A 25,641-nucleotide genomic window follows, 5' to 3' on the forward strand; every position below is an offset into this window, starting at 1 on the left:
CAGTGAGAAGTCAACAGGATACTCTCACTGCATTAACCTATTAATATAAGCTGAAAATAACCTACCCTATCTACTATTCCTCCCATCTTCAAAAGACTACGAGGAAGGTTTGCTTTGTGACCAGCAGAGAAGGGAGAAAAGTCTCCTGAAAAGTTCTAACCAAAAGGAAGCTTTCACAAAAATTTACAGCCCAAATTTACATTTCTTGGAAGTCCAAAGGAAAATCAAGCTATGAATCTAGGTTGAAATGATCCTGAACTAGAGCCTTTAATGTTGCAGGCAAGCAAATTCTCTCTGGAGGAACAAACACCTTAATCCTGAGCCTCAAAGGACAATCATAATTAATTCTCCAAGTAAAGTGAATAACTCATCTCCACCCTCCCCCACAAAAAAACCCAAAAAGTCAGAAATATCTAAGCAGAAAGAAAATTACAAAAAATCTGAGATACTAAATTAAGCAGATGAAGATTTAAACAGTATGTTTGAAAAAAGACATACAAAAAATATCTGTAGTACAGGAGACACTTTTTAAAAATGAACCAAATAAAATTTCTAGAAATGAAAGCCACAATTGCTAAGATCTAAAATTATAGGACAGATTTAACAACAATTAAACCAAGTTGAAGAGCGTCATCAGTGAACTGAAAGTTAGGTCCTAAGAATTATTCCAAACGCAGCTCAGAAAGAAAAGTAAGTTTGACACACTGAGGACAGTATGGGGGTATAACATGTCTAATCAAAGCTCCAGAAAGGAGAGAAATAGTGGTAAGGGGGAATATATGAAAGCATAATTTCTAGAACCACTAAAAATAACAAACAATCCACTGACTCAAGAAGCCCAATGGGCTCCAATTAGAATAAAAATAAATCCTTAAATGAATACATCATACTGAAATTACACAAAAGAAAAAGGACACCAAAGAAAAGGAAAATCCCTAAAGAACAGCCAGAAAAAACAGAGCAGTAGTTAGCTTGACAACTGACTTTCTAAGAGCAACAATGGAAATCAGAATACCACAGAATGATATCTTTAATACGCTGAAAGAAAAAATACCTGTCGACCTAGAACTTTATACTCAGCAAAAATAACTCTTAAAATTGATAACAAAAGAAAGATATTTTGGGGCAAATAAAAACTTCAAATATGTTACCATAGACCTTTCTTAAGTGAAATACTAAAAAATATCCTTCAGGAAGAATATAAGTGTTTTCAGATGGCATGTCTGAGTTGCAAGAAGGAATGAAAAGCCTAAAGAGTTATATATGGTTTAATCACTGATTGTACAAAACAATATAGCAAATTGCAAGATTAAAGTCAAATAATGTAAAAATATAATAACATCACAGGTAAGGAGGAGGCAAAAGGAGTCCAAGTGTACTAATATTCTTCTATTACGTAAGAAAAGGTAGAGCTATTAATTAACATTAGATTTTGGTAAAATGTTTGAAAGTTAAAAATATAGATAACAACAAAAACAGTGCTAAACTTCAAACCAGTAGTGGAAAAAACAGAATAATAAACATTTATTCAGCAAATATTGTTTGCATGGTTATTTTGCTTCAGGAATTAGGAAACATTAGTAAACTAAATAGGCATCCTACTCCCCAAGTCTGCCCTGGTGAAGTTTAAGAGAGATTAAAAACAGAATAAACAATACACAGAATATGCAATAAGTTAATTGTATAGCATGTAAGGTGACAATTACTATCTATGGAAAAAAACAGGCTGGGCATAGTGACTCACACCTAGAATCCCAGCACTTTGGGAGGCCAAGGTGGGTGGGTCACTTCAGGCCAAGAGTTCAAGAGAAGCCTGGAAAACATAGTGAGACACCCCCTCTCTACAAAAACTTTAAAATTAGCCAGGCATGGTGGTACCTGCCCGTATTCCCAGCTACTCAGGAGGCTGAGGTGGAAGGATTGCTTGCGCCCAGGAGTTCCAGGCTGCAGTGAGGCATGATTGCACCACTGCACTCCAGCCTGGGTAACAGAGTGAGAGAGATCTGTTGAAAGAAAGAAAAGAAAGAGAGAGGAAAAAAAAGAAAAGAAAAGAGAGGGAGGGGAGAGGAGGAAGAAGAAAAGGAAGGAAGGAAGGGAGGGAGGGAGGGAGGGAGGGAAGGGAGGGAGGGAGGGAGGGAAGGAAGGAAGGGAGGGAGGGAGGGAAGGAAGGATCAATCAGGAGAGCTCTGAGGAAGACCTTGTCAAGGCAGGTCAAAGAAGGCAGATGAGAAAAATCTCTCTCAGTGTACCTGGGAGAAAAGCACTCCAGGCAGAAGAAATAACCAGTGGAACGATCTGGAGGTTGGACCATACCTAATATGTTTGACAAACAATAGGGATATCAGTATTGAGGGGTAGAAGGATGAAGTAGGGGAGCACGAAAAAAGGTTTGTCAAAAAGAAAAAAGATGGTACAGGGCCTTGTAATCCAATGTAATAAAGATGGGGGCATCTACTCCAAAAGAAACAGAAACCTTTGGAGGGTAATCAGCATTAGAGTAAAATGATTTGACTTAATTTCTTTTCTAACTTATATACAATACAATGTACATATATACATGTGTATGTACTATATTATGTATATCTATGTACAATGTGATGAGTTTTAATATATTGTCATGTGCAGCAGTCAATAATGATCCACATATACAATGGTGGTCCCATATGATTATAATGGAACTGAAAAATTCCTATTGCCCAGTAATGTTATAGCCATTTCAACACTGCAGTGCAACATATTCCTCATATGTTTGTAGTGATGCTGGCATAAACAAACTCAATAATATAAAAGTACAAAAAATAAAATTGTGTATAGTATATAATACTTGCTAATAAAGAATTATGTTACTGGTTTATATACATACTATACTTTTATTATATAGTATATACTATACTATACTTTTTATTGTTATTTTAGAGTGTACTCCTACTTGTTTTTTTTTTTTTTTTTAAACTGTAAAACAGCTTCGAGCAGGTCCTTTAGGAGGTATTCCATAAGAAAGTATTGTCATTATAGGAGATGACAGCTTCATGCATGTTACTGTCCCTGAAGACCTTCCAGTGGGACAAGATGTAGAAGTAGAAGACAGTGATACTGACAATCCTGACCTTGGGTAGGCCTAGGCTAACGTGTGTATGTGTCTTAGTTTTTAACAAAAAACTAAAAGTTGAAAAAAGTTTAATAGAAAAAAGTTTACAGAATAAGGATACGAAGAAAAAATATTTTTGTACAGCTTGTAAACAAAAATATTTTCTACACAATGTGCTTGTGTTTCAAGGTAAGTATTATTACAAAAGAGTCAAAAGTTAAAAATAAAATTAAAAGTTTATGAAGTTATAAAGTTATAGTAAGCTAAGGTTATTTTATTTATTTATTTGTTTTTTACTTTATTATTTTTTTTTAAATGGAGTCTCACTTTGTCACCCAGGCTGGAGTGCAGTGGCACAATCTGGGCTCACTGCAGACTCTGCCTCCTGGGTTCAAGCAATTCTCCTGCCTAAGCCTCCCGAGTAGATGGGATTACAGAAGCTCTCCACCACGCCCAGCTAATTTTTGTATTTTTAGTACAGATGGGGTTTCATCATGTTGGCCAGGCTGGTCTCGAACTCTTGACCTCAAGTGATCCACCCGCCTCGGCCTCCCAAAGTGCCGGGATTACAGGTGTGAGCAACCATGCCTGGGCAAGCTAAGGCTAATTTATTATTAAGGAAAGAAAAATATTACTTCCAGTCCTGCAACCTCTACTCATGGGAAGTGCCCTATACAGGTGTACCATTTTTATCTTTTATACTGTATTTTTACTGTACCCTTTCTATGTTTAGATACACAAATACTTACCATATGTTATAGCTGCCGATAATATTCATTACGGTAACATGCCATACAGTCTAGGTGTTTAGTAGGCTATAACATCTATGTTTGTTTAAGTACACAACAAAACCACCTAATGACATGTTTCTCAGAACGTATCCTTGTGGTTAAGCAATGCATGACTGTATATTTAAAGCATGTGAAATTATCACCACAATCAAGATAACAAATATTCCCATCATTCCTGAAAATTTTCTCATATCCCTCTGCAATCTCTCTCTCTCCAAACCTTGTCCTCAGGCAACTACTGATCTTTCTCACACTATAGATTAGTTTGCATTTTATAGAAATATATACAAACAGAATTATACAATAGGTGTTCCTTTCTGTTTGGCTTCTCTTGTTCAGCATGATCCCTTTGCCTTTATCACTACTTTATTCCTTTTTATTGCTGAATAGTACTTGATTGCATAGAAGGACCACTTTTATCTATTCAGCTGTTAGTACAACACTTCTAGATTTTGGCTATTATAAATAAAACTGCTAAGAACATTTGTGTTTAATTAACACTTAACATTAAATCACATTTTAATTAATTTATTTATATATTTTTTAGAGATGGGGTCTGACTGTGTGGCCTGAAATGGAGTACAGCAGCTATTCACAGGCTTGATTAAAGCGCACTCAAGCCTGAACTCAAACAATCCTCCTGCCTCAGCCTCCCATGTAACAGGGACTACAGGTGTGCTGGCCACTGCCCCCAGCAACATTTTTAAATTTCACAAATCACCAGGCTAGGTAGGAGCCAGAGGTTTTGCCAACTTGGAGTGAGTGATGTTTGCCTTTTGGTTTTATCTTTCAAGCAGCAGAGCACTAAAACTATGATGTACAATATGTAAATTATTTCCTTTTATGGTTTGTGCTTTCTGTGGTCTAATAAACTTTGCATATCTCCAGGTTACAAAGATTTTCTCCTATGTCTTCTTCTGGAAATTTTATAGATATAAGTGTATTTGTTTTTAAGAGACAGGGTCTTGCTATGTTGCCCAGGCTGGAGTGCAGTGGCTATTCACAGGCACACTACCACTACTGATCTACATGGGAGTTTTGACCTCCTCTGTTTCTGACCTGGACCAGTTCATCCTTCCTTAGGCAACCTTGTGGACCTCCTCTCCTGGGAAGTCACAATATTGATGCTGAACTTCAGTGTAGACATCTGATCAGCACAGAGCACTATAGCCCAGAACTCCTGGGCTCAAGTGATCCTTCAACCTCGGCCTCCTGAATAGCTGGAACTACAGGTCCACGCAACAAATTTTACATACAGGACTAAGATCCATTTCAATTTAATTTGTCAGTATGCCAAAGGATAATGGTTAATACTTTTTATCCCCAATACCAATATCCACTTATACAAAACCCACTTGTTGAAAGATTTTCCCTTTCCCTAGTGGATTAGATTGGCAACTTTGTTGAAAATCAATTGACCACATCTGTGGATCTATTTCTAGCCTCTCTAATATGCTCCATTAATCTATATATCTATCCTTCTGACATTATCAAACTGGCTTGATTACTGCAGCTCTATATTAAGTCTTACAGCTTAAAAAAAAAAAAAAGTTTTCAGCAGCTCTATTCTAAATGCTTTCTTTTCTCATTTCTATATTAATTTTAGAAGTTTGGTCTATCTTACTTAAGCAAGAAAAAGAATTAAAGTCCCAGGGATTAGGCCAGGCACAGTGGCTCACGTCTGTAATCCCAGTATTTTGGGGGGCCAAGGTGAGTGGATCACTTGAGGTGAGGCATTTGAGACCAGGCTGGCCAACATGGTGAAACCCCATCTCTACTAAAAATACAAAAAATTAGCTAGATGTGGTGGCAGGCACCTGTAATCCCAGCTACTCAGGAGGCTGCGGCATGAGAATTGCTTGAACCCGGGAGGCAGAGGTTGCAGTGAGCCAAGATTGTGCAACTGCACCCAACCTGGGCAACAGATCGAGACTCTGTCTCAAAAAATAAAAAAAGCCCCAGGGATTAGAAGAAAGGATATAAACTGACATTATCTGTAGATGATATGACTATGTATATTGAAAAGTAAAAAGAATCCACACGCAAATTACTGGAATTCATAAGAGTTTACCAGGGTTTCTGAGTTATGAAATCAAGAGATAACAATGTTGTATTTCTGTATTACCAACAGTCAGAAAACAAAACAATAATGTTACTTCAAACTTACATTGGGTTTATGTTAGGTATCATTTTAAACTCTTCATGTACATGAGCACATTTAATCTTCACAACCCTACCAGTTAAGAACTGTTACACATTACACATAGAAAGAAAGAGAAATGCAGAGTAGTTAAGTAACTTGCCCAAGATTACACAGCTCATAAATAATAGGTCCAGAATCAGAATACAAAAAGTATGGTTCTTAGACACCACACTATGCCATGTAAAATAAAAGTAAAAGTAAGAAGTTCTCAGGAATAGCTGGGCACGGTGGCTCACACCTGTAATCCCAGCACTTTGGGAGGCCGAGACAGGTGGATCACGAGGTCAGGAGATCAAGACCATCCTAGCTAACACGGTGAAACCCCATCTCTACTAAAAATACAAAAAAATTAGCCAGGCGTTTTGGCATGCACCTGTAGTCCCAGCTTCGGGAGGCTGAGGCAAGAGAATTGCTTGGATCCGGGAGGCGGAGGTTATAGTGAGCCGAGATCACGACACTGCACTCCAGCCTGGGCAACAGAGTGAGACTCTGCCTCCAAAAAAAAAATTCTCAGGAATAAATGCAACAAAAAACGTGCAAATCTTTAAGGAGAAAAGTCACCCAACTTTAATGAAAGACATGAACAAACATCCAGGCTGCAGTGGCTCACGCTGGTAATCCTAGTGCTTTGGGAAGCAGAGTTTGGAGGATCACTTGAGACCAGGAGTTTTAGACCAATCTAGGTAATATAGAGGGACCCTACCTCCACAAAAAATTTTTTTTTTAATTAGCAGAGCATGGTGATGTGTGCCTGTGGTCCTGGCTACTCAGGAGGCTGAGGTGGGAGGACTGCCTGAGCCTGGAGGTCAAGGCTGCAGTGAACCATGATTGCACCACTGCACTTCAGCCTAGGCGACTGAGCAAAACCCTGTCTCAAAAAAAAAAAAAAAAAAAAAAAGTCCAAATGAATGGACAGATGCACAATGTTCAAAGACTGGAAGATTCTATTGTAATGATGTCAATTATCTTCAACTCATTTGTAAATTCAATGTAATCCCAATCAAAACCCCAATAGCTACTGTTGCTGCTTTTTTTTCTTTTTGGAACTCAACAAGCTGATCTTAAAATGCTTAAGAAATACAAATGGTCAAGAATTGCCAAGATAGTCTTGAAGAAGAGTAAGATAAAAAAGACTTTAGCAGAGATTCAAACTTCTGGTAATGACAAAAGGAGACAACTAGACCAATGTAGCAATGCCCAGAAAAACAAGTCTTGTAAGTATTAAGCTCGGCCGGGCACAGTGGCTCACACCTGTAATCCCAGCACTTTGGGAGGCCAAGGCGGGCAGATCACTTGAGGTCAGGAGTTCAAGACCAGCTTGGCCAACATGGCAAAACCCTGTCTCTACAAAAAATACAAAAAAATTAGCCGGGTGTGGTGGTGCAAATCTGTTGTCCCAGCTACTCAGGAGGCTGAGGAATGAGAACTGCTTGAACCCGGGAGGCAAATGTTGCAGCGAGCCCAGATTGTACCACTGCACTCCACACTGGGCAGAGCAAGACTCTGCCTCAAAAACAAAAACAAACAAACAAAAACTAAAGTTAGTAGTATGTGTTTGCAATTCCGAAACCACTTCTGTGTAATCTAAGATTGAGCAAATAAGTAAACATGTTGAGGCTAATGGGAATCAGATTTCTTATTCTTGGAGAGTTACCAATATGTAAAGGGTGCTGGATTGGAATCAGGATTTTCAGTTAAAATTTGTTTTTTAAAATACACACACACACAGAGAAACATATATTTATGAAGCAAACATAGACACATGTCCTAGTCATGTCCATTTAGTCATGCCCTATTATCAATGAGCACATCTAATGTTTAGATATTGATTTTTAAATACCATTTTCCCCTAAAAGAAACCAGGGCTCATTGAAGAAATGGCTGATTCCAGTGCCAGGTTGGGTAAAGAAGATCTGGAATATCTAGTGCCAGAAAGAAAGGGAGTGCTCCAATTATGATGGTGGCATGTCAAAAGGCCACAGAGCCAGTGTGAACGGGCTCCTACTGGCCAAATCAGGGGCAATTTGAACGTAAAATGAAAAACGAAAGTAGGAAATTATAACCTGTAGAATAAAATAAGAATCTATGAGTCCTTACTGACATGAAATAAATGAATGAAAGTGATAATAAGAAACCTCATCCTCTCAAAGTGCTGGGATTACAGGTGTGAGCCACTGTGCTCAGCCAAGAAAAACATTTTTTTTTTTTTTTGAGATGGAGTCTTGCTCTGTCGCCCAGGCTGGAGTGCAGTAGAGGGATCTTGGTTCACTGCAGCCTCTGCCTCCCAGGTTCAAGCAATTTTCCTGCCTCAACCCCCCTAGTAGCTGGGACTACGGGCACGTGCCACCACGCCTGGCTAATTTTTGTATTTTTAGTAGAGACAGGGTTTCACCATGTTGGCCAGGATGGTCTCAAACTCCCGACCTCAATTGATCCGCCCACCTCGGCCTCCCAAAGTGCAGAGATTACAGGTGTGAGCCACCGCACCCAGCCAAGAACAACATTCTTTATAATAAAATGCTAGCTAATAAAAGTAGAAGAAATGATGGAATTAGCAAATTATCTCATGGCAACCAACACAGTAACAAATAATTTTGGCAACAGATGTGAAAAATAAAAGGTAGGCTGGGCACGGTGGCTCACGCCTGTAATCCCAGCACTTTGGGAGGCTAAGGTGGGTGGATCACGAGGTCAGGAGGCGATTGAGACCATCCTGGCTAACACAGTGAAAGCCCATCTCCACTAAAAATACAAAAAATTAGCGGGGCGTGGCGGCAGGCACCTGTAGTACCAGCTACTCGGGAGGTTGAGGCAGGAGAATGGTGTCAACCTGGGAAGCGGAGCTAGCAGTGAGCCGAGATCACACCACTGCACTCCAGCCTGGGCGAAAGAGCAAGACTCTGTCTCAAAAAAAAAAAAAAAAAAAAAAAAAAAGAAAAGGTGAAAAGTGGTAAGAACAGGGTATTTATCATCTCAACCAGTAAATTCATTACAAAGGGAAAAACAGTAACATTACAGGGAAGAAACTTGCAAGACCACTTTAATAAGTGATCAAAGCTAACACCACAAGAAAAAGGATAAATTAACATCATGTGTGTCTCCTAATGTACTGAGGTAGGAAAGACACAAAATTATTTCTGCAGTATTTCTGCTCAAAAACATATACAATGATGAGGAAAACCCAGACATCTATATTGAAAGACATTCTACAAAAAATATCCTCCCTAGACTCTTCAAAAATCCAACAGTCCAACCTGGGCAACACAGTGAGACTCTGTCTCTACAAGAAAATAAAAATAAAAATTAGCCGGGTATGATGGCGAGTGACTGTAGTCCCAGCCACCCAAGAGGCTGAGGTACAAGGATCACTTGAGCCCTGGAGGTTGAGGTTGCAGTTAGCTGTGATCGCATCACTGCACTTCAGCCTGGGCAACAGATTAAGTTCCTGTCGCAAAAATAAATAAATAAATAAATAACAATAGTTATGAAAGACACAGAATAAAGAAATGTTCTGAATTAAATGACTCGAAAGAGACATGACAAATAAATTAGCCTGATACTTGTTTGGATCTTTACCAGAAAAAATTCTGTCATAAAAGACATTATTTTCACAACTGGCACTTTGGGAGGCTGAGGTGGGAGGATCACTTGAGCCCAGGAGTTTGAGACTAGCCTGACTGAAACAGCAAGACTCCATCTCCACAAAAAATGACCAAAAAAAAAAAAAAAAAGCCAGATGTAGTGTTGTTCACCTACAGTCTAGCTACTTTGGAGGCTAAGGCAGGAGGATCACTTGAGCCCAAGGTCAAGGCTAGAATGAGCTATGATCACGCCACTGCACTCTAGCCTCGAAGACAGAGAAAGATCATCTCAAAAAAACAAAAAGTCTATGGATTAAAGGACTGTATAGATGTTAATTTCCTAACTTTGATAATTAAACTGTATTTAGTAAGAATGTCCTTGTTCTTAGTAAATACACAACGATTAATTTAGACATAAAGGGACATCATATCTGCAACTTACTCAAGTGGTTTGGAGGTGGGAGAAAATAAATATACACACACATGCATACACAAATATAGGTAGTGTATATATTATATACGTATATACATACATACACATAAATACTCAGATGATAAGTAAATATGGCATGATATTAACAATAGGGCAATCTGAATAACATACACACAGTTCTTTGTACTACTCTTGCAACTTAATTTCAGACAAAATTTAATTTCAAAGTTTAAATTATTACTAAAACACCATAAACTTTAGAATATAAGTAAATATATTTATGACCTTATATCACAAAGGATTTCTTAAACAAGACACACAAAAAAGCACAAATATAAAGAAAATAAGAAATAAACTTGACAACATAAAAGTATCATTAAGAGAATAAATCAACAAGCCAAAACTGGGAGAAACTATTTGCAACCCATATAACCAACAATGGACTAGTATCTGGAATACATAATGAATTCCTGCAACTAAGTAAGAAAAAAAGGAGAAATAAAACACAAAAACAGATAAAAGAATTGCACGGGGATAGCGGTGAGAGGTAAAAGACTACACATTGAGTACAGTGTACACTGCTTGGGTGATGGGTGCACCGAAATCTCAGAAATCACCACTAAAGAATTTATTCGTGTAATAAATAAATAAATAAAACAAAATTTATGAGAGGATGAATAATAAACAAAAATATGTTCAACCTCATTGGTAATTAGGAAAATGCAAGTGAAAACTATGTTAAGATACCATTTACCACACACTAAAATAAAATTTTTTTAATCTCACTCCTTTCGGTAGGAGATGGCTTAAAAAATTATTTTAATCTCACAATGCAGTTATAAACTGGTGCAATCACTTTGAAAACTGGCATTATGTAATAAAACTGAAGAAAAATGTTCTCTATGACCCAACAATTCCTTTCCTGTGTACTTCTTAGAGAAAACTCTTGTGCAGCAGGAAAGAATGTTCATAGTAGCATCAAACTAAAACAACCAAAATATTTATCAACAATAAAATGGATAAACGAACCATGATATATTATTATTCCAATGGGATACTACAGACTTGACCGTACTGAGAATGAATGAGCAATAGCCACATGTATGAATATGGATGAATCACCAAAGACATACAGGGCAAATAAAGTCACAAAAGAAAACCAGCATGAGTCCATTTATGTAAAGTTCTAAATACAGCTTTAAAATTTTTTTAATGCTTTAAAGTATTGAATGCTTTAAAAAAAATTTTAAGTTGCATTTAGGGATATATAATGAGTGGTAAAAAAAACAACAGGAAAACAGAATAGCAAGAGAATAATTATCAAATTTGGGACTGTGGTTATCTTGGGGGAAGGAGAGTGAACAAAATTGATGAAGAAAGGTACACAGGATGCTTCTTCAGTATGTATAAATATTTTATTTCTTAACCTGGGTGGTAATCACATGGGTATTTATATACTTACGTGTTTTATAAGCTTTTCTATAGGTATAACAAATGTCACTAAAAGCAAGGACATAGTGCTTATGACTCAGCCCTAGAGACTGTAAAGAGAAACCTTTAAAAGAGAAAGAACAGCCAGTGAAGTAGGAAGAAAGTAAGGAGAGTGGTGTTTCAGAAGCCAAAAGAAAAAAGAAGTGAATAGTGAAACTGTGTCAAATATTAGTGATACGCAAAGTAGAGAAACTTTCACACAATATATAAAGTGCATTGTTCTCTGATGAATCACTTTTTTAGGATGTACACATTATTTTGCAGTGACTAAGGATTTATTAATAACAATGAGAAAGGATATGAACATTCTGATATTTTATATTCAGAAATCAAAATTCTTAACATATTTTAAAAATGTCCTCGTCTCATAATACAGAACATTAATTGCACCAAGAGTATATAATCAATTATTAGAATAAGTGAATTCTTACATTTGATAGCTGAGTTTTGGCAAACTTTAATTTGCCCCAGTATTTTTTTTTGCCCCAAATATTTCTATCATTTGTTATTAAAATGGTAATGACAAAGACCTTTGTCACTGCCAAATCAGATAAGTAAGTTAGGGGCTGGTAACAAATACAAAACACAAAAATTTGGTCAAAGAAGCCAAAACAGACATTTTATCAATATTAGAAAGATGCACTGACTCATTCCCTTGGCTTTTTAAATTAAAAATAATAAAAAAGCTTTTACTTTAAAGTAATGAACTATTTTTTAGAAGGGTTTGGACAATCATTTGGTTGTCTTAATTTTATAATTTGATTGTCTTAATTCTTTTAATTTTCTCACCTATAAAACATGATGAACTAAATACTACTTAAAGTCCCAATTAGCAATATTTTACGGTGTTATTTGGGAAAGGAAAAATCAATCACAAAAGGTAATAATACTTTATCTAAATAATAAACCACACTTTTGAGAACTGTGAAACCAAAAGTAGCACATACTAACCTAATAAGATATTCAAACTGGGCCATCCATTGCTTTTTCCTTAAGAGGTTTACTTTAAATAAAAGAGGGAGGCTCTTCAAAGCTACAATTTGCAGAGACAATTTAGAAGGCTGTATTTTTACTAATGCAAAATGCAACTTCACACAAGCTTAAGATACAGCTGGAAGTTCTGAAGTTTAGGAAACAAAACAAAATAAATCCTCTTCTTTGAATAAAAGATCATACTATTAATTTAAGCTTGATATAAAATATCACTACTTAAAAAAGGAAAAGTATTTTTCTCAAGAGCATATATGGCAAAATTATTTTGGCTATAAACTAGCATATTTAAATTAATGTTAACAAGACTACTAATTTGAAGCAAATGGTTTGTGGCTTTTAAAGAATGAGTAATATCAATGTTAGAAAATAAATTTGTAACTCAATTTCAGATATTCATCTGTCAACTAACAGAATCTCCTAATATTAATATTTCATTAATGGGTATACTTTGTTCCAGGATTCTTGCTTTCCTTTATAAATCCTGAGAGAACTCAAGAAGAAAAAGGCTTATAAACATACATGGCTTAATAAATGAAACCTGTAACTTCAGAAAACTTGCTTTGTGACCCAAAAAAGAACTACTCACCAAAAGCAGCAGCCATAGGGGGTTCAAGGGATGGCTGGCCATCACCAGTAGGAAGGTCTAAGCGAGTGAAGTCTCTGCTTTTGTCATTATTATATTTCACATTAAGGCTGGTGAGCTTGGAGAAGTCAATGCGCAGAGTGCAGCATGCATTATAGATATTCTGGCCATCCAGAGCCTAAAGCATGTAAGAAAGGGACTGGTTTTGGCAAGACAACAACACTGATAACCAAGAAGCCTCTACTTTGACAAAGAGTGGCAATCAGGTGTAAGGCAGAAAGCACTGACTAAAAAGCCAAAGTCTTGGGTTTACTTTTACCTCACAGTCATTAACTATGAGCCTAAGAGAGAAAAAGAAAATCTCAGCTTTCATCTGTAAAATAAGACTGATAATATTTATCTTGTCTGTGGTAAGATCAAATAAGAGAGGAGAAATGTAAGAGACTGGAAAACTACTGTCTATCATAGAAATGTTCACTATTATTATGCTTATTTTGCCTATTCCAAAAGTTTTAAGATCCTCTGATTTTACACTCCATTTTAATTCATTTTAGTATAATTCACATTATACTAGGATGTATAAGCTTTGTTAGGATGAAACAAAGCTTTTGTAAATGGTACTTGTCAGAGCCACAATATATAAAATATTACCTACCACTTATTTCTTTCTCTTGTAAATTTACTTTGTAATACTTTGCATAATAAACTGAGGAAAATGTGGAGTCAGTTGTGACCAAAGATTAGCAACCCCTTCCTTTGCAAGAATAAAAATTTACCTAAGGGTATTTGTGGCCACTTACAACTTTCATAAATGCTTGAATTTATAAAAATAGATACCAGAAAGCAAAGCACGTAAAAATAAAACATACATATATTCTGACTTATAATAATGGTAATTGACAAGTATGCCATCATAAAGGTACAAAATAATATATGTATATTCTGGGTACAGCAAATATAAAGGCTATACCCCCAATCGAGTGCCAGACACTGTGTGGTACACAAAAGTACCACAAGCCTTAGTCCTCATCTTTGACCAAAAACTAGAAATGACTAGCAAAAACCGCTACAAGATGAAATCAGAGTCAGAGATAGATATCAACAGGAGGTATGTCTAAGATAACCGAACTGAATGTCAAGTTTTATATCTTGTCAAAATAGGTTTTCGTGTACTAAAAAAAAGACAACATGAATTGACAGCAGCATATTTCCTAAGATTTAGTATCTCCACCAATTTAGAGCTCGACGGGAATAAACATTGAATACAGCTGCAAAAATGGTGAAATCAATCTCTGACTGATTTAACAGAAGTAAATGGTCTACAGCCATACCACCCTGAATGCACCTGATCTCATCTGATCTCAGAAGTTAAGCAGGGTCAGGCCTGGTTAGTACTTGGATGGGAGAAGTAAATGAAAGCACGAGGGTAATGATGGCTCTATTAGTCAGCTTATGTGAAGAGTACTGTGTTCAATTCTAGACTTTAAACATGACAAACAGGACCTGCGTCTCAGAGATGTGAGAGGTGATAGGAGATTTGAGACCATTTCATATGAAGAAGTAATGATTTTTAGCTTAGAAAAAAAATACATGGAATCATACACTTTAAAACGACTAAAATGGTAAACATTATGTATATTTTGCCACAATTTTTTTAAAAAACACAAGGTAAAGTGGGGCACAAGAGAAGGTATCACTGGAGTGATTAACAATTAAAAAATGAAACAAAGATCATAATTACCATTTTGGCATAATGTGCATTTACTGGGTCAGCATACTGAAGCAAGGCTTGAAACTGATTATTCTTTGTAAAGGTGATAATCTTCAAGACTGTGCCAAATTTAGAAAATATCTGGAAAACAGTTCACATTAGGTTAAATTTAAAAGAAAAGTATTAAACTAATGTACCTTTATAAATACAACTTGTTCATAAATCCTTTTAAATGAAAATTTTCTCTTGAAAACTTTGGTACCAAAATGACTTAAGCCTAAAACATTAACATTTCAATACCCATGACTATCTTACAACAATGCCCAGTACACAACAGGCACTTAAATAACTAGCCTATTTTATGGGATATATAAATGGTACAGTATTAAAATAGGAGACTACAATAATCAATGGTATGAGATGTGTTACAAAGCATATGAATAAAAGTGGGAGTCATGGACCAACTATTTCACCCTGTGAAGAATCATCTACTTTTTGAGATTTCTGTAGCCACTAGAAGATGTTCAACTAGAGGCTGCTCTATTAATTCACCAAATATTTGGAAAGACAGCAGTAAACAAAACAGAGACAAAAGTCTATGCCCACATGAAGACAGACAATAAACAAATGACAAATATCCTAATATCTGGTGATTTTTAAAAGTCTTATGAATAAAAATAAAAGAAGGGAAGGGGTGAGCGTGAACCAGAATGCAAGTTGAGACAGTGCAAGAGTGGTGGCCAAAGAAGGCCTTTCTGAAGTGTCTTTTGAGAAGAAAAGAGTGAGGGGAAGGCTTCCTGACACCAATATCCTCACAATACGTGTTCTACCTCAGCACCACAGGGTTCACAGCCAGGGTTACTATTAATAGTAACTTATTTCTGAAAGACTAAATAGAGGGGATAAAACAACAATATATTTAGTTTTCCTCTGTTGATATGGTTTGGCTCTGTGTCACCACCCAAATCTCATCTCGAATTGTGATTCCCCACCTGTCAAAAGAGAGACCTGGTGGGAGGTGACTGGATCATGGGGGGAGTTTCCCCTTTGTTGTTCTCGTGCTAGTGAGGGAGTTCTCAAGAGATCTGATGGTTTAAAAGTGGCAGTTTCCCCTGTGCGATCTCCCTCTCCTGCCACCATGTGAAGAAGGTCCTGGCTTCCCCTTCACCTTCTGCCATGACTGTAAGTTTCCTGAAGCTTCCCCAGCCATGCAGAACTGTGAGTCAATTAAACCTCTTTTGTTTATAAATTACCCAGTCTCAGGGAATATCTTTATAGCAGTGTGAAAACGAACTAATATTCACTCCATTTTAAATTTGAATCTTAAAACAAGAATTTGTTCTGCTTTTGAGATTAAAAAAGTTAAGTATTCCCTATGCTGTAAGATTTTGCTGTTACCAACCACTATGGTACAATCATGGCTCACTGCAGGCTCCACCTCCCAGGCTCATGCGATCCTCCCATCTCAGCCTCCCAAGCAGCTGGGACTACACCACACCTGGCTAATTTTTTATTTTTAAGGTTTTATAGAGATGAAGTCTCACTATGTTGGCCAGGCTGGTCTCAAACTCCTGAGCTCAAGTTATCCTCCCATCTTGGCCTTCCAAAGTGCCGGGATTACAGGTGTGAGCCACCATACCTGGCCCTGCTTTTTAATTCTCAAAAAGTATGCTCAAGAATAACTATCCTTCCCTGGTAGTCTAGTGGTTAAAAAAACATGAAAGAAAGAATATTCTAAAGCATAGGTAATGAAAGAAAAATAGATAAACTGGACTACCTCAAAATTAAAAACTTTTGTGCATCAAACGAAACTATCAACAGAGTGAAATCAATCTTGTATATGATAATGGGTTAAGATCCAGAACAGATAAAGAACTCATGCAACTCAACGACAATACAAACAATGCAACCCAAAAATAGGCAAAGGACTTCAACAGACATTTCTCCAAAGAAGCTAATCAAATAGCCAACAAGCCCACAAAAAGATGCTCAGTATCACTAATCATTAGAAAAATGCAAATCAAAACTACGTATCACCTAACTTCCATTAGGATAGTTATAAAATTTTTTAAAACCCATAAAATATTGGGGAGGATATGAAGAAAATGCAACCTCCGTGCACTGTTGGTAGAAATGTAAAATGTTACAGCCACTGTGGAAAAAGTATGACCTTTCCTTAAAAAATTAAAAATATAATTACCATATGATCCAGCAATTCTATTTCTAGGTATATAGCCAAAAAATTGAAAACAGGGACTCAAAGAGATATGCATATACCCATGTATATCGCAGCATTACACAAAACAGCCAAAACAGGAAGCAACCAAAGTGTTCATCAATGAATAAATGAATAAACAAAATATGCTATATACATACAACTGAATATTACTCAGCCTCAAAAAGGAGAAAAATTCTGAATATGGGTGAACCTTCAGGACATCATGCCAGGTGAAATATGCCAGTCACAACAGCACACATACTGCACAGTTCCACTTACACGAGGAACCTAAGGTGTAGTCAAACTCACAAAGACCCAAAATAGACTGGTGATTGCTGGGGGGCTAGGAGAGTAGATGAATAAAGAGTTCCGTTTAATGGGTAAAGGGAGTTTCAGTTTGGGAAGATGAAAAAAATTCTGGAGACGTGGTATTTGGTGATGGTTGAAAAACAATGTGAATATACTTAATGTCATTGAACTATACAATTAAAAATAGTTAAAACAGTAAATTTCATGTTATATGTATTTTGCCATTTAAATCACTTATGGCAAAACATGAATCAATGTATGTATTATACATGCATCAATTCAATGTTTTCTCTCAATAAAGGAGTAACGTTAAGACTTTAAAAAAAAGGTTGGGGGTGTAATATAACAACTGTCTGACCTCCCTTCTTCATTACTACAGCCCAGGTGGCGTTCTAAATTATAAGACAGATTATATTTTCCCGTGCTGAAAATCCTTTACTACCTCCCCGTTATATACAGGGTAAAATCCAAGCTTCTTCATACAACATAACACTCTTGCCCTGGTTTATCTCTCAAACCTCACTTCCTGACACTTCTTGTATAACACTACTCTATTGATATGTCAACAATATGTAGTTGCCTATAGTTCTCCAAATTTACCAAGTGATTTCAGACCTCTATGCCCATATGTGAGGATTTTCCGTTTTCCTAGAAATGTGTTTTAACAGCTAGTAAGCCTTCATTTATTTTTTCCAAAACTCAGCTCAGGGAACAATGCCACCATAAAATTCTCAGCCTCCCCCAAATCCCTATAGAATTATTTTTCCTGAGTTATATCTATTTCTTGGTTTTATATAAATATTTATCAGCCGGGCACAGTGGCTCACGCCTGTAATCCCAGCACTTTGGGAGGCAGAGGTGGGTGTGTCACCTGAGGTCAGGAGTTCAAGACCAGCCTGGCCAACATGGTGAAACCCCATCTCTACTAAAAATACAAAAATTAGCCAGGCGTGGTGGCACATGCCTGTAATCCCAACTACTCGGGAGGCTGAGGCAGGAGAATCACTTGAACCTGGGAGGTGGAGGTTGCAGTGAGCTGAAATCGGGCCACTGCACTCCAACCTGGGCAACGAGAGAGAAACTCTGTCTCAAAAAAAAAAAAAAAAAAAAAATATATATATATACATATATATATTTATCTTACTGTTGTACTTCTACTCTACTATACATTTATTTATGTAACTGTCTCCTTTAATTAGACTGAAGGCTCCTTGAAGGAATATACCTTGTCTTAATCATTTCTGCATCATTAAGTACAATTCCTGACATGTAGGAGATATAGACTAAAATGCTTATTATTAATTGATAAAGAATTATATCTAGACCTGGTTGGAGAATTATAGCAATATGCAATCTTTTTTTCCTTTTTAAGAGATAGGGTCTCACCCTGTCACCCGTAATGGTGTGCAGCGGCGCCATCATAGTTCACTATAACCTTGAACTCCTGGGCTCAAGCAATCCTCCTGCTTTAGTCTCTGGAGTACTACAGGTACATACCACCATGCATGGCTAATTTTTAAATTTTTTTAGAGATGGGGTCTTGCTGCCTTACCCAGGCTGGTCTCAAACTCCTGACCTCACACGATTCTCCTACCTTAGCCTCCCAAAGTACTGGGATTATAGGCATGAGCCACTATACCCAGCTGGCAATATGTAATTTTTTTTCCCTTTTTTTTAAAGCTTTTTTTTCATTTTTTCTTTTTAAAAAAATACTTCTTTTCACCCCAAGGGAAGTCAGCAATTTCAAAAAATAATAAATATTCTTGATGTAAAATATCTCATTAGTGAAGGAGTAAGAACACATAATTTGCTCTAACATTTGGAAAATTTTTATACTAAATTATGCTATAAAACCTAATTTCCACTCACCTTTCAGATTTTGTTAATGTTTACATTCCTTTTCTCATTTAACTTCAACAATGGCCTAAAGCACATCCTGGGACAGCTTGGTGTTTTGCTGTGTGGTTTTTATCTGAATGTGCTAACAGAATAGAACTTGCCTGAATGGACTAACCAGCAATAGCACTCTAGTCCCCTGGATTGTATTCACTGAGAGAGGAGCTACAAAAAACAATATGATACTTCTGAATAAAGTAACTGGGCACCAACATCAGGGAATCCAGGAATGCCTGAGGTGTGATTTTTAACACCTTTTCCTAATTATCAAAATAGTAAATTTTAAACAGATTTGGTATCAAAAATTAAAATTCAGGAAGGTTTGATATATATATGAATCTATTTTTATGAATTATAAAGTCTTTGACTCTGTTTCCCTAATATATTTTGCTGTCAAAAATATGGACAAATACTCAACTCTAGATACCTCCTGTGTATTTTAATATTTTCAGACTGTAACACAGGACTAAGAAGATACTAAAGATCAAATTCTGATAAAATTCATCTTCAGAGTGATTTTTTATAAAGGTAGAATTTGTCAGAAACTGAAAATGTCCACTAGTATTCACTTGCAAAAAGTGTATTCATGGCCACGCACGGTGGCTCACGCCTGTAATCCCAGCACTTTGGGAGGCCGAGGTGGGCAGATCACCTGAGGTCAGGAGTTCGAGACCAGCCTGGCCAACATGGCAAAACCCCTTCTCCACTAAAAGTACAAAAATTAGCCAGGCATGGTGGTGGGCGCCTGTAATCCCAGCTACTCAGAAGGCTGAGGCAGGAGAATCGCTTGAACCTGGGAGGCGGAGGTTGCAGTGAGCCAAGATTGCACCACCACACTCCAGCCTGGGCTGTAAGAGTCAGACTCCGTCTCAAAAAAAAAAAAAAAAAAAAAAAAAGTGTATTCACATTAGAATTTTTTTTTTAATATCAAGCACACTGGCCACAACTTGTTTATAATAGTTTTTGTAGCCAATGAAATAATATGATTTAAGAACCAGAATTTCGTATTACTAGGATTCTTTTATTTAGTACCATAATGCCTAGCTTTTATAAGTCATTTATCTTTATTACAATTCAAAAAGATTGGTCCTTTGTCCAGAAGAGATTTATCTATTGGACGCTCAAAAACCATTCCCATGTATAACAGTACTCAGAAGTAATGGATTACATGAGAACATCGTTATGAGCTACTTCTTTCATGCACAAAGACACTTTTTAGTATGCAGGATTGAGCATTTACATAATGAATCAGTTGATGAATTCTATCTACAAATATTCTGAGATGATGTCATCCAGTCCAATGGCTTTAATTACTACACCTACGCTGAAGGTTTCCAAATCTCCAGCCTGAATTCTTTCCTGAATCCAGACTTAATTCCCATTTATCATCTCCCACTTGAATATCTAATAGGTATCTTAAGTTAACATGTTCAAATCAAACTCTTGATTCCTGCCTACCCCCAACCCCTGCCCCAAATCTTTTTTTGTCTTTGTTTTTTTATTATTACTATTATTTATTTACCTCAGTCTTTACATCTTAGCTCCATTTTACCAGAGGTTCAGGTCCAAAATCTGGGAGGCATTCTTGATTACTCCCTTTCTCTTCAGAACCACATCTAATCAATCCATCAGCAAATCTTTCAAAATATATCCACAGAAGCCTGTATAGGTGGCCCGTAACTATAGCCCCAGCTTCTCACAGGGTGGAAGGATCTCTTGAGCCCAGGAATTTATTTAAGGCCAGTTTGGGTAACGTAGCAAGACCCTATCTCTAATTTAAAAAAAATCCATAATCACCACTTCCAGTGCCTATGCCCTCACCCAGGCCACCATCACCTCTCACTTGAAGTAGGACAAGAGCTTCCACTTAACCCTATACAGCTAATTTTTTTTGGAGGATGGGGAGGCAGGGTTTCACTCTGTCATCCAGGCTGGAATGCAGTGGTACAATCTCAGTTCACTGCAACCTCCACCTCCCGGGCTCAAGCTATCCTCCCACCTCAGCCTCTTGAGTAGCTGGGACTACACGTGTGTGCCACCACCCTTGGCTAATTTTTTGTATTTTTGGTACAGATGGGGTTTTGCCATGTTGCCCAGGCTGGTCTTGAAGAGCTCACATGATCCACTGGCCTCGGCCTCCCAAAGTGCTGGGATTACAGGCGTGAGCCACCACACCTGGCCACAGTTTATTCTTCATATAGCAACAAGAGTGATTCTGCTAAAACATAAATGATATAATCTCACTGTTCCATTCAAAATCCTCCAAAGGTTTCCCATCTTATCCAGTATAAGAAATTATAAAAGCTTTGCATCATCACTGCTCTAATGCCCTCTCGCATAGGGCTTTCTTACTCTCTCTGTTTCAGTGACACCAGCCTTCTTTCTGATACTTGAACACAACAAGCATACTTCCACCTTAGGCACCTTACATTTGCTGTTCTTTTGGACTGGATCATTATTTCTCCACATACACACATAACTTATATCTTCACATCCTATAAGCCTCTGCTCAAATATCATATTGCAAAGACTTTCCCTAACTTCCTTCATCTAAGATAGCATCAATCCCATCTCAGTCACTCTCAATTCCCTTACCATGAGCTAAAGGAACACTAGTTTCTATAGATGTTAGATAGCAGTTGAGCCAGGACCAATTTTCAGCAAAGAATATAATAAAATAACTTGCTAAATAGTTATAACAGGTACAACCAACTCCACACTTCTATATATTCCCCTACCGTAATATTCACCACATTTTATACCATTATTTATGAAATTAGTGTCTTACCCACAAGACTACAAGAGAAAGAACCAGTTTCTTACATTGCTCTTTACTAGCATTTGATCATTAGAGCTAATACTTCTTGGGCACTTAGATGGAGTCTTGCTCTGCTGCCCAGGCTGGAGTGCAGTGGTGCGATCTCAGCTCACTGTAATCTCAGCCTCCTGGGTACAAGTGATTCTCCTGCCTCAGCCTCCAGAATAGGTAGAACTACAGATACATGCCACCACACCCGGCTAATTTTTTATATTTTTAGAAGAGACAGGGTTTCACCATGTTGGCCAGGCTGGAGTTGAACTCCTGACCTTAAGTCATCCACCCGCCTTGGCATCTCAAAGTGTTGGGATTATAGGCGTGAGCCACCACACCCAACCCCTTCTTGGGCACTTAATATGTATCAGGCCCTGTTCTATTTAATGAGTACTTTAAATGTATTAACTCATGTAATCCTCGCAATAAAAAATAAGAGAGAGAACATCATCTTCATCATAAAGAAAACAAAAATAGAACGGGTAAGTTACTTGCCCAAGGCTATAGAGGCAGTAGAGTCAGGATTCAAACTAGCTCCAGACCCTGTATCTGTAACTGTTATGCCAGACTGGCTCTTAGTTGGCTGATGGGATAGAATGCCAGGGGAGAGGGCTTGCTTAATGTAATTAGATTCAGGCTCCCTGAGGAGGTAACATTTGAGCTGAGAGTTCAATGACGTCGATCCTGCCAGGTGACTACCTGGGTAAAGAGTGTTCCTGGCTTAAGAAATACAAGATAGAAATGGACTAAGGACAGAACTAAGCAGGGGAATAGGGAAGGGGGGTAGGGAGAGAGGACAGTGCCAGAAAAGACAGGTGCTAAATAAGCAGAAGAGTGTTAGGTAATGAAGATAAAGAGATGGGGGAGAAGTCTGCATTTGGGGGCCTTCATAAGGAGTTGGTTTTATTTCAATAGCACTGGAAAAGAGGGTTTAAAAAGTGAGTGCTATAACTGAAAGGCTGAGAGTCCTACCCCAGCACTTGCTACTGAGGACACTCAGAATTAGTCCTCTTCACCTGAAGGTCATCATGATCTTTTGAGGGAAAAACAAAATTTGTTACTGTGGTTAGGGAGATGATAAATGAAATGATAAGACAGGACCACATGACTGTAGCTAAACTCCATGCTGGCTGATGGCAGTGTTGGGACATAGGCATAAGAACATCCTTTATAAAAGCAATAGCTACAATGTTACAGTAGCAACCTCGGAACAAACACTGCTAAAGATCACATTAGTCTTCAATGCCACTTTCTGGGATAAACAGAAGAGAAGAAAATCCACAACAACAATGAAACCAATCACTTAAGCAACAGCTGAACCCTTTCAGAGAGCAACTGTGGCTCTGGATACCACTGCTAGAGGTCTGCTTAGGACATGCTTCACCAATGCATATGTTTTAAAAATGGAACTCAGAAAACTATCAAAGGGGAAACCCAGTAGGCCTACTCAATGGCATGTTTTAATATATACATGCATGGCACAGCACTTTACTGACAAATGTGTCTGAGCTCTATCGCCAATTGGTATAAGGACTGTGGAAAACTAAATGAACTTCTAAGGGCCCTAGCTTCTTTATTTGTAAAATGTGAGCCTAGAGTAAGATGCATTTCAATTCTTACATATACAAGCACACACACACCGCTATGACTCTGCACATACTACAAATCCAAAGGCATGACTCTGTTAAATGAAAATAAGCAAGGGAAGTGTTGCAATATTTTAATATGTGAGTTAAGTGTAATGAAATGAAATCAACATATAGCTAAAGAGAACAAAAGCTGACTAAATTTTGGGGCTATATGTCAAATATTTATATACACAGATTACCAGATAACTGTATATTACATTCTTAGGATATGTATATATAAAGTATTAGTTAAAAATGTAACAACCTTTCAAAAACAAAACATGGGAAATTACATCAGGAAGCTTCAATTCTAATTGGCTCTTCAATTATGCTCTACAATATTCTATACTTATCAATTATTTGGGTTTTGGATTTATTCACTACAAAATTATGAAACTAAGTAACCTTCAATTCTTAAATTCTACATATTACTTGCCATGATTTCTTTTATCAAGACAACTTAGATATAGCAATGGGTAGTGTATGAAGCTTAGGTTGGGCATCAGTCAATATTTAACATGGTATATTCATATTACACGTGAAGACTTACTGAACACTTTCCCTTTAGAATTTTTAAATCAGAAATACTCAAATGTAAGAAGTTGTCCAGAAATAAATTAGTTGTACTCGACGGTGACATTACTTTCTAAGGAACAACTACCACCTGGACTTTTCACAGTATTCTATGCTTTGTTCATTTTCATGCTTACCTACAAGAAAAAAAAATCAAAACTTTTTACACCCTTTTTAATTATGTATTCAAGTTAGAAAAAGGAGGCTGTCAAAAAATTACCTCTAATTTCTATGAAATTAGATAAAGATTTTTTCATTATTTAAACAAATATATCAACAAAACCAATAAGCTAAACAACTTAGATATAAAACATCAAAAGTTTCAGAGGCCATATTTAACTTAACTTTCTTAAGGGTATTTACTCCTCCTTACCTGATGAAGAACTTCCAGGGTAACAGGGTAAAAGAGGTTTTCAATAATTATTCGAAGCACAGGGCTCTGCCCAGGTAGGACTGTGCCTTCATTGGAAGGACCTCCAGAAAGGGCCAGGCTTCCTGATTGGACGGCACTGACAGCCTGCAGTGCAGCTTGGGCTCGCTATAGAACAACCCAAAATGAGAACTTTTGATTATACAGATGCATTATATGAATCCTAAAATTTAGTTGACATAAAACAATATGAAGCAATATAGTTAAGTAAAACAAGATTTATCTACTCTGTCTGGAGATACATATCCTAAATTTGTAATCAGTCAACAGTCAAATACCTCCCTGCATACCACAATGACACAGTATTTTTAAAAGGTGCTTAAATTTACTTAAGAATAAAAACACATGGAGAAAAGGAGAAAATTTGGATATAATTTTTATTTCCTAATTTTTAAAAGACAATGGGGGAAGAAATATGAAAGCAACATTAAAGACTATGGCATGGGATGTTTACACCCAAGCAAGGGTACTCAAGACAAACTTCTAAATATTCTCCACTAAAAGAAACCAAGGCACTCTAAAAGAATAGCTGATTCCAGAACTGGGGCCCAGAACTCACAAGAAGAGTATAAAATATTTTTGTTTTGGGGCAGGGGGAGGGAGCATTGATCAGAATGCAAGGAAATGTTCAAAGAATGATAGGGATATTCCAAAAGGACATAGAAACCAGCATGAAGGGGCCTGCACTGGCCAAACCTAGGACAATCTGTGTATCAAAATAATAACAACTGTTAAAAACAGAAAATCCATCAAATAACATAGGAAACCTTTAGTCCATACTGATATAAATTAACAGCTGATAAGGAACAGTATATTTACATAGTCTTAAAGTACCTGCCCACAAAATAGTACTCTTCCCCCTTGTAAGTAACAACTTTATAGTGGAGAAGGCGGGCAAACA

At 37.1% G+C, this 25,641-nt stretch overlaps 1 protein-coding gene across 9 annotated transcripts in view; it reads right to left on the bottom strand.

Moving 5' to 3' along the window:
• PTBP3 (polypyrimidine tract binding protein 3) overlaps positions 1 to 25,641 on the bottom strand; it is a 114,847-nt gene that overhangs the window by 19,075 nt on the left and 70,131 nt on the right. For all 9 annotated transcript variants that reach the window (XM_054500524.2, XM_054500525.2, XM_054500520.2 and 6 more), the window contains 3 exons: positions 24,684 to 24,848; positions 14,905 to 15,015; positions 13,167 to 13,341 (listed from right to left, as the gene is read on the bottom strand). In XM_054500524.2, the coding sequence (XP_054356499.1) occupies positions 13,167 to 13,341; positions 14,905 to 15,015; positions 24,684 to 24,848 (451 nt within the window). The remainder of the gene's footprint in view (positions 1 to 13,166; positions 13,342 to 14,904; positions 15,016 to 24,683; positions 24,849 to 25,641) is intronic.

The sequence above is a fragment of the Pongo pygmaeus genome, chromosome 13, assembly GCF_028885625.2.
Source record: "Pongo pygmaeus isolate AG05252 chromosome 13, NHGRI_mPonPyg2-v2.0_pri, whole genome shotgun sequence".
Classification (NCBI taxonomy): domain Eukaryota; kingdom Metazoa; phylum Chordata; class Mammalia; order Primates; family Hominidae; genus Pongo; species Pongo pygmaeus.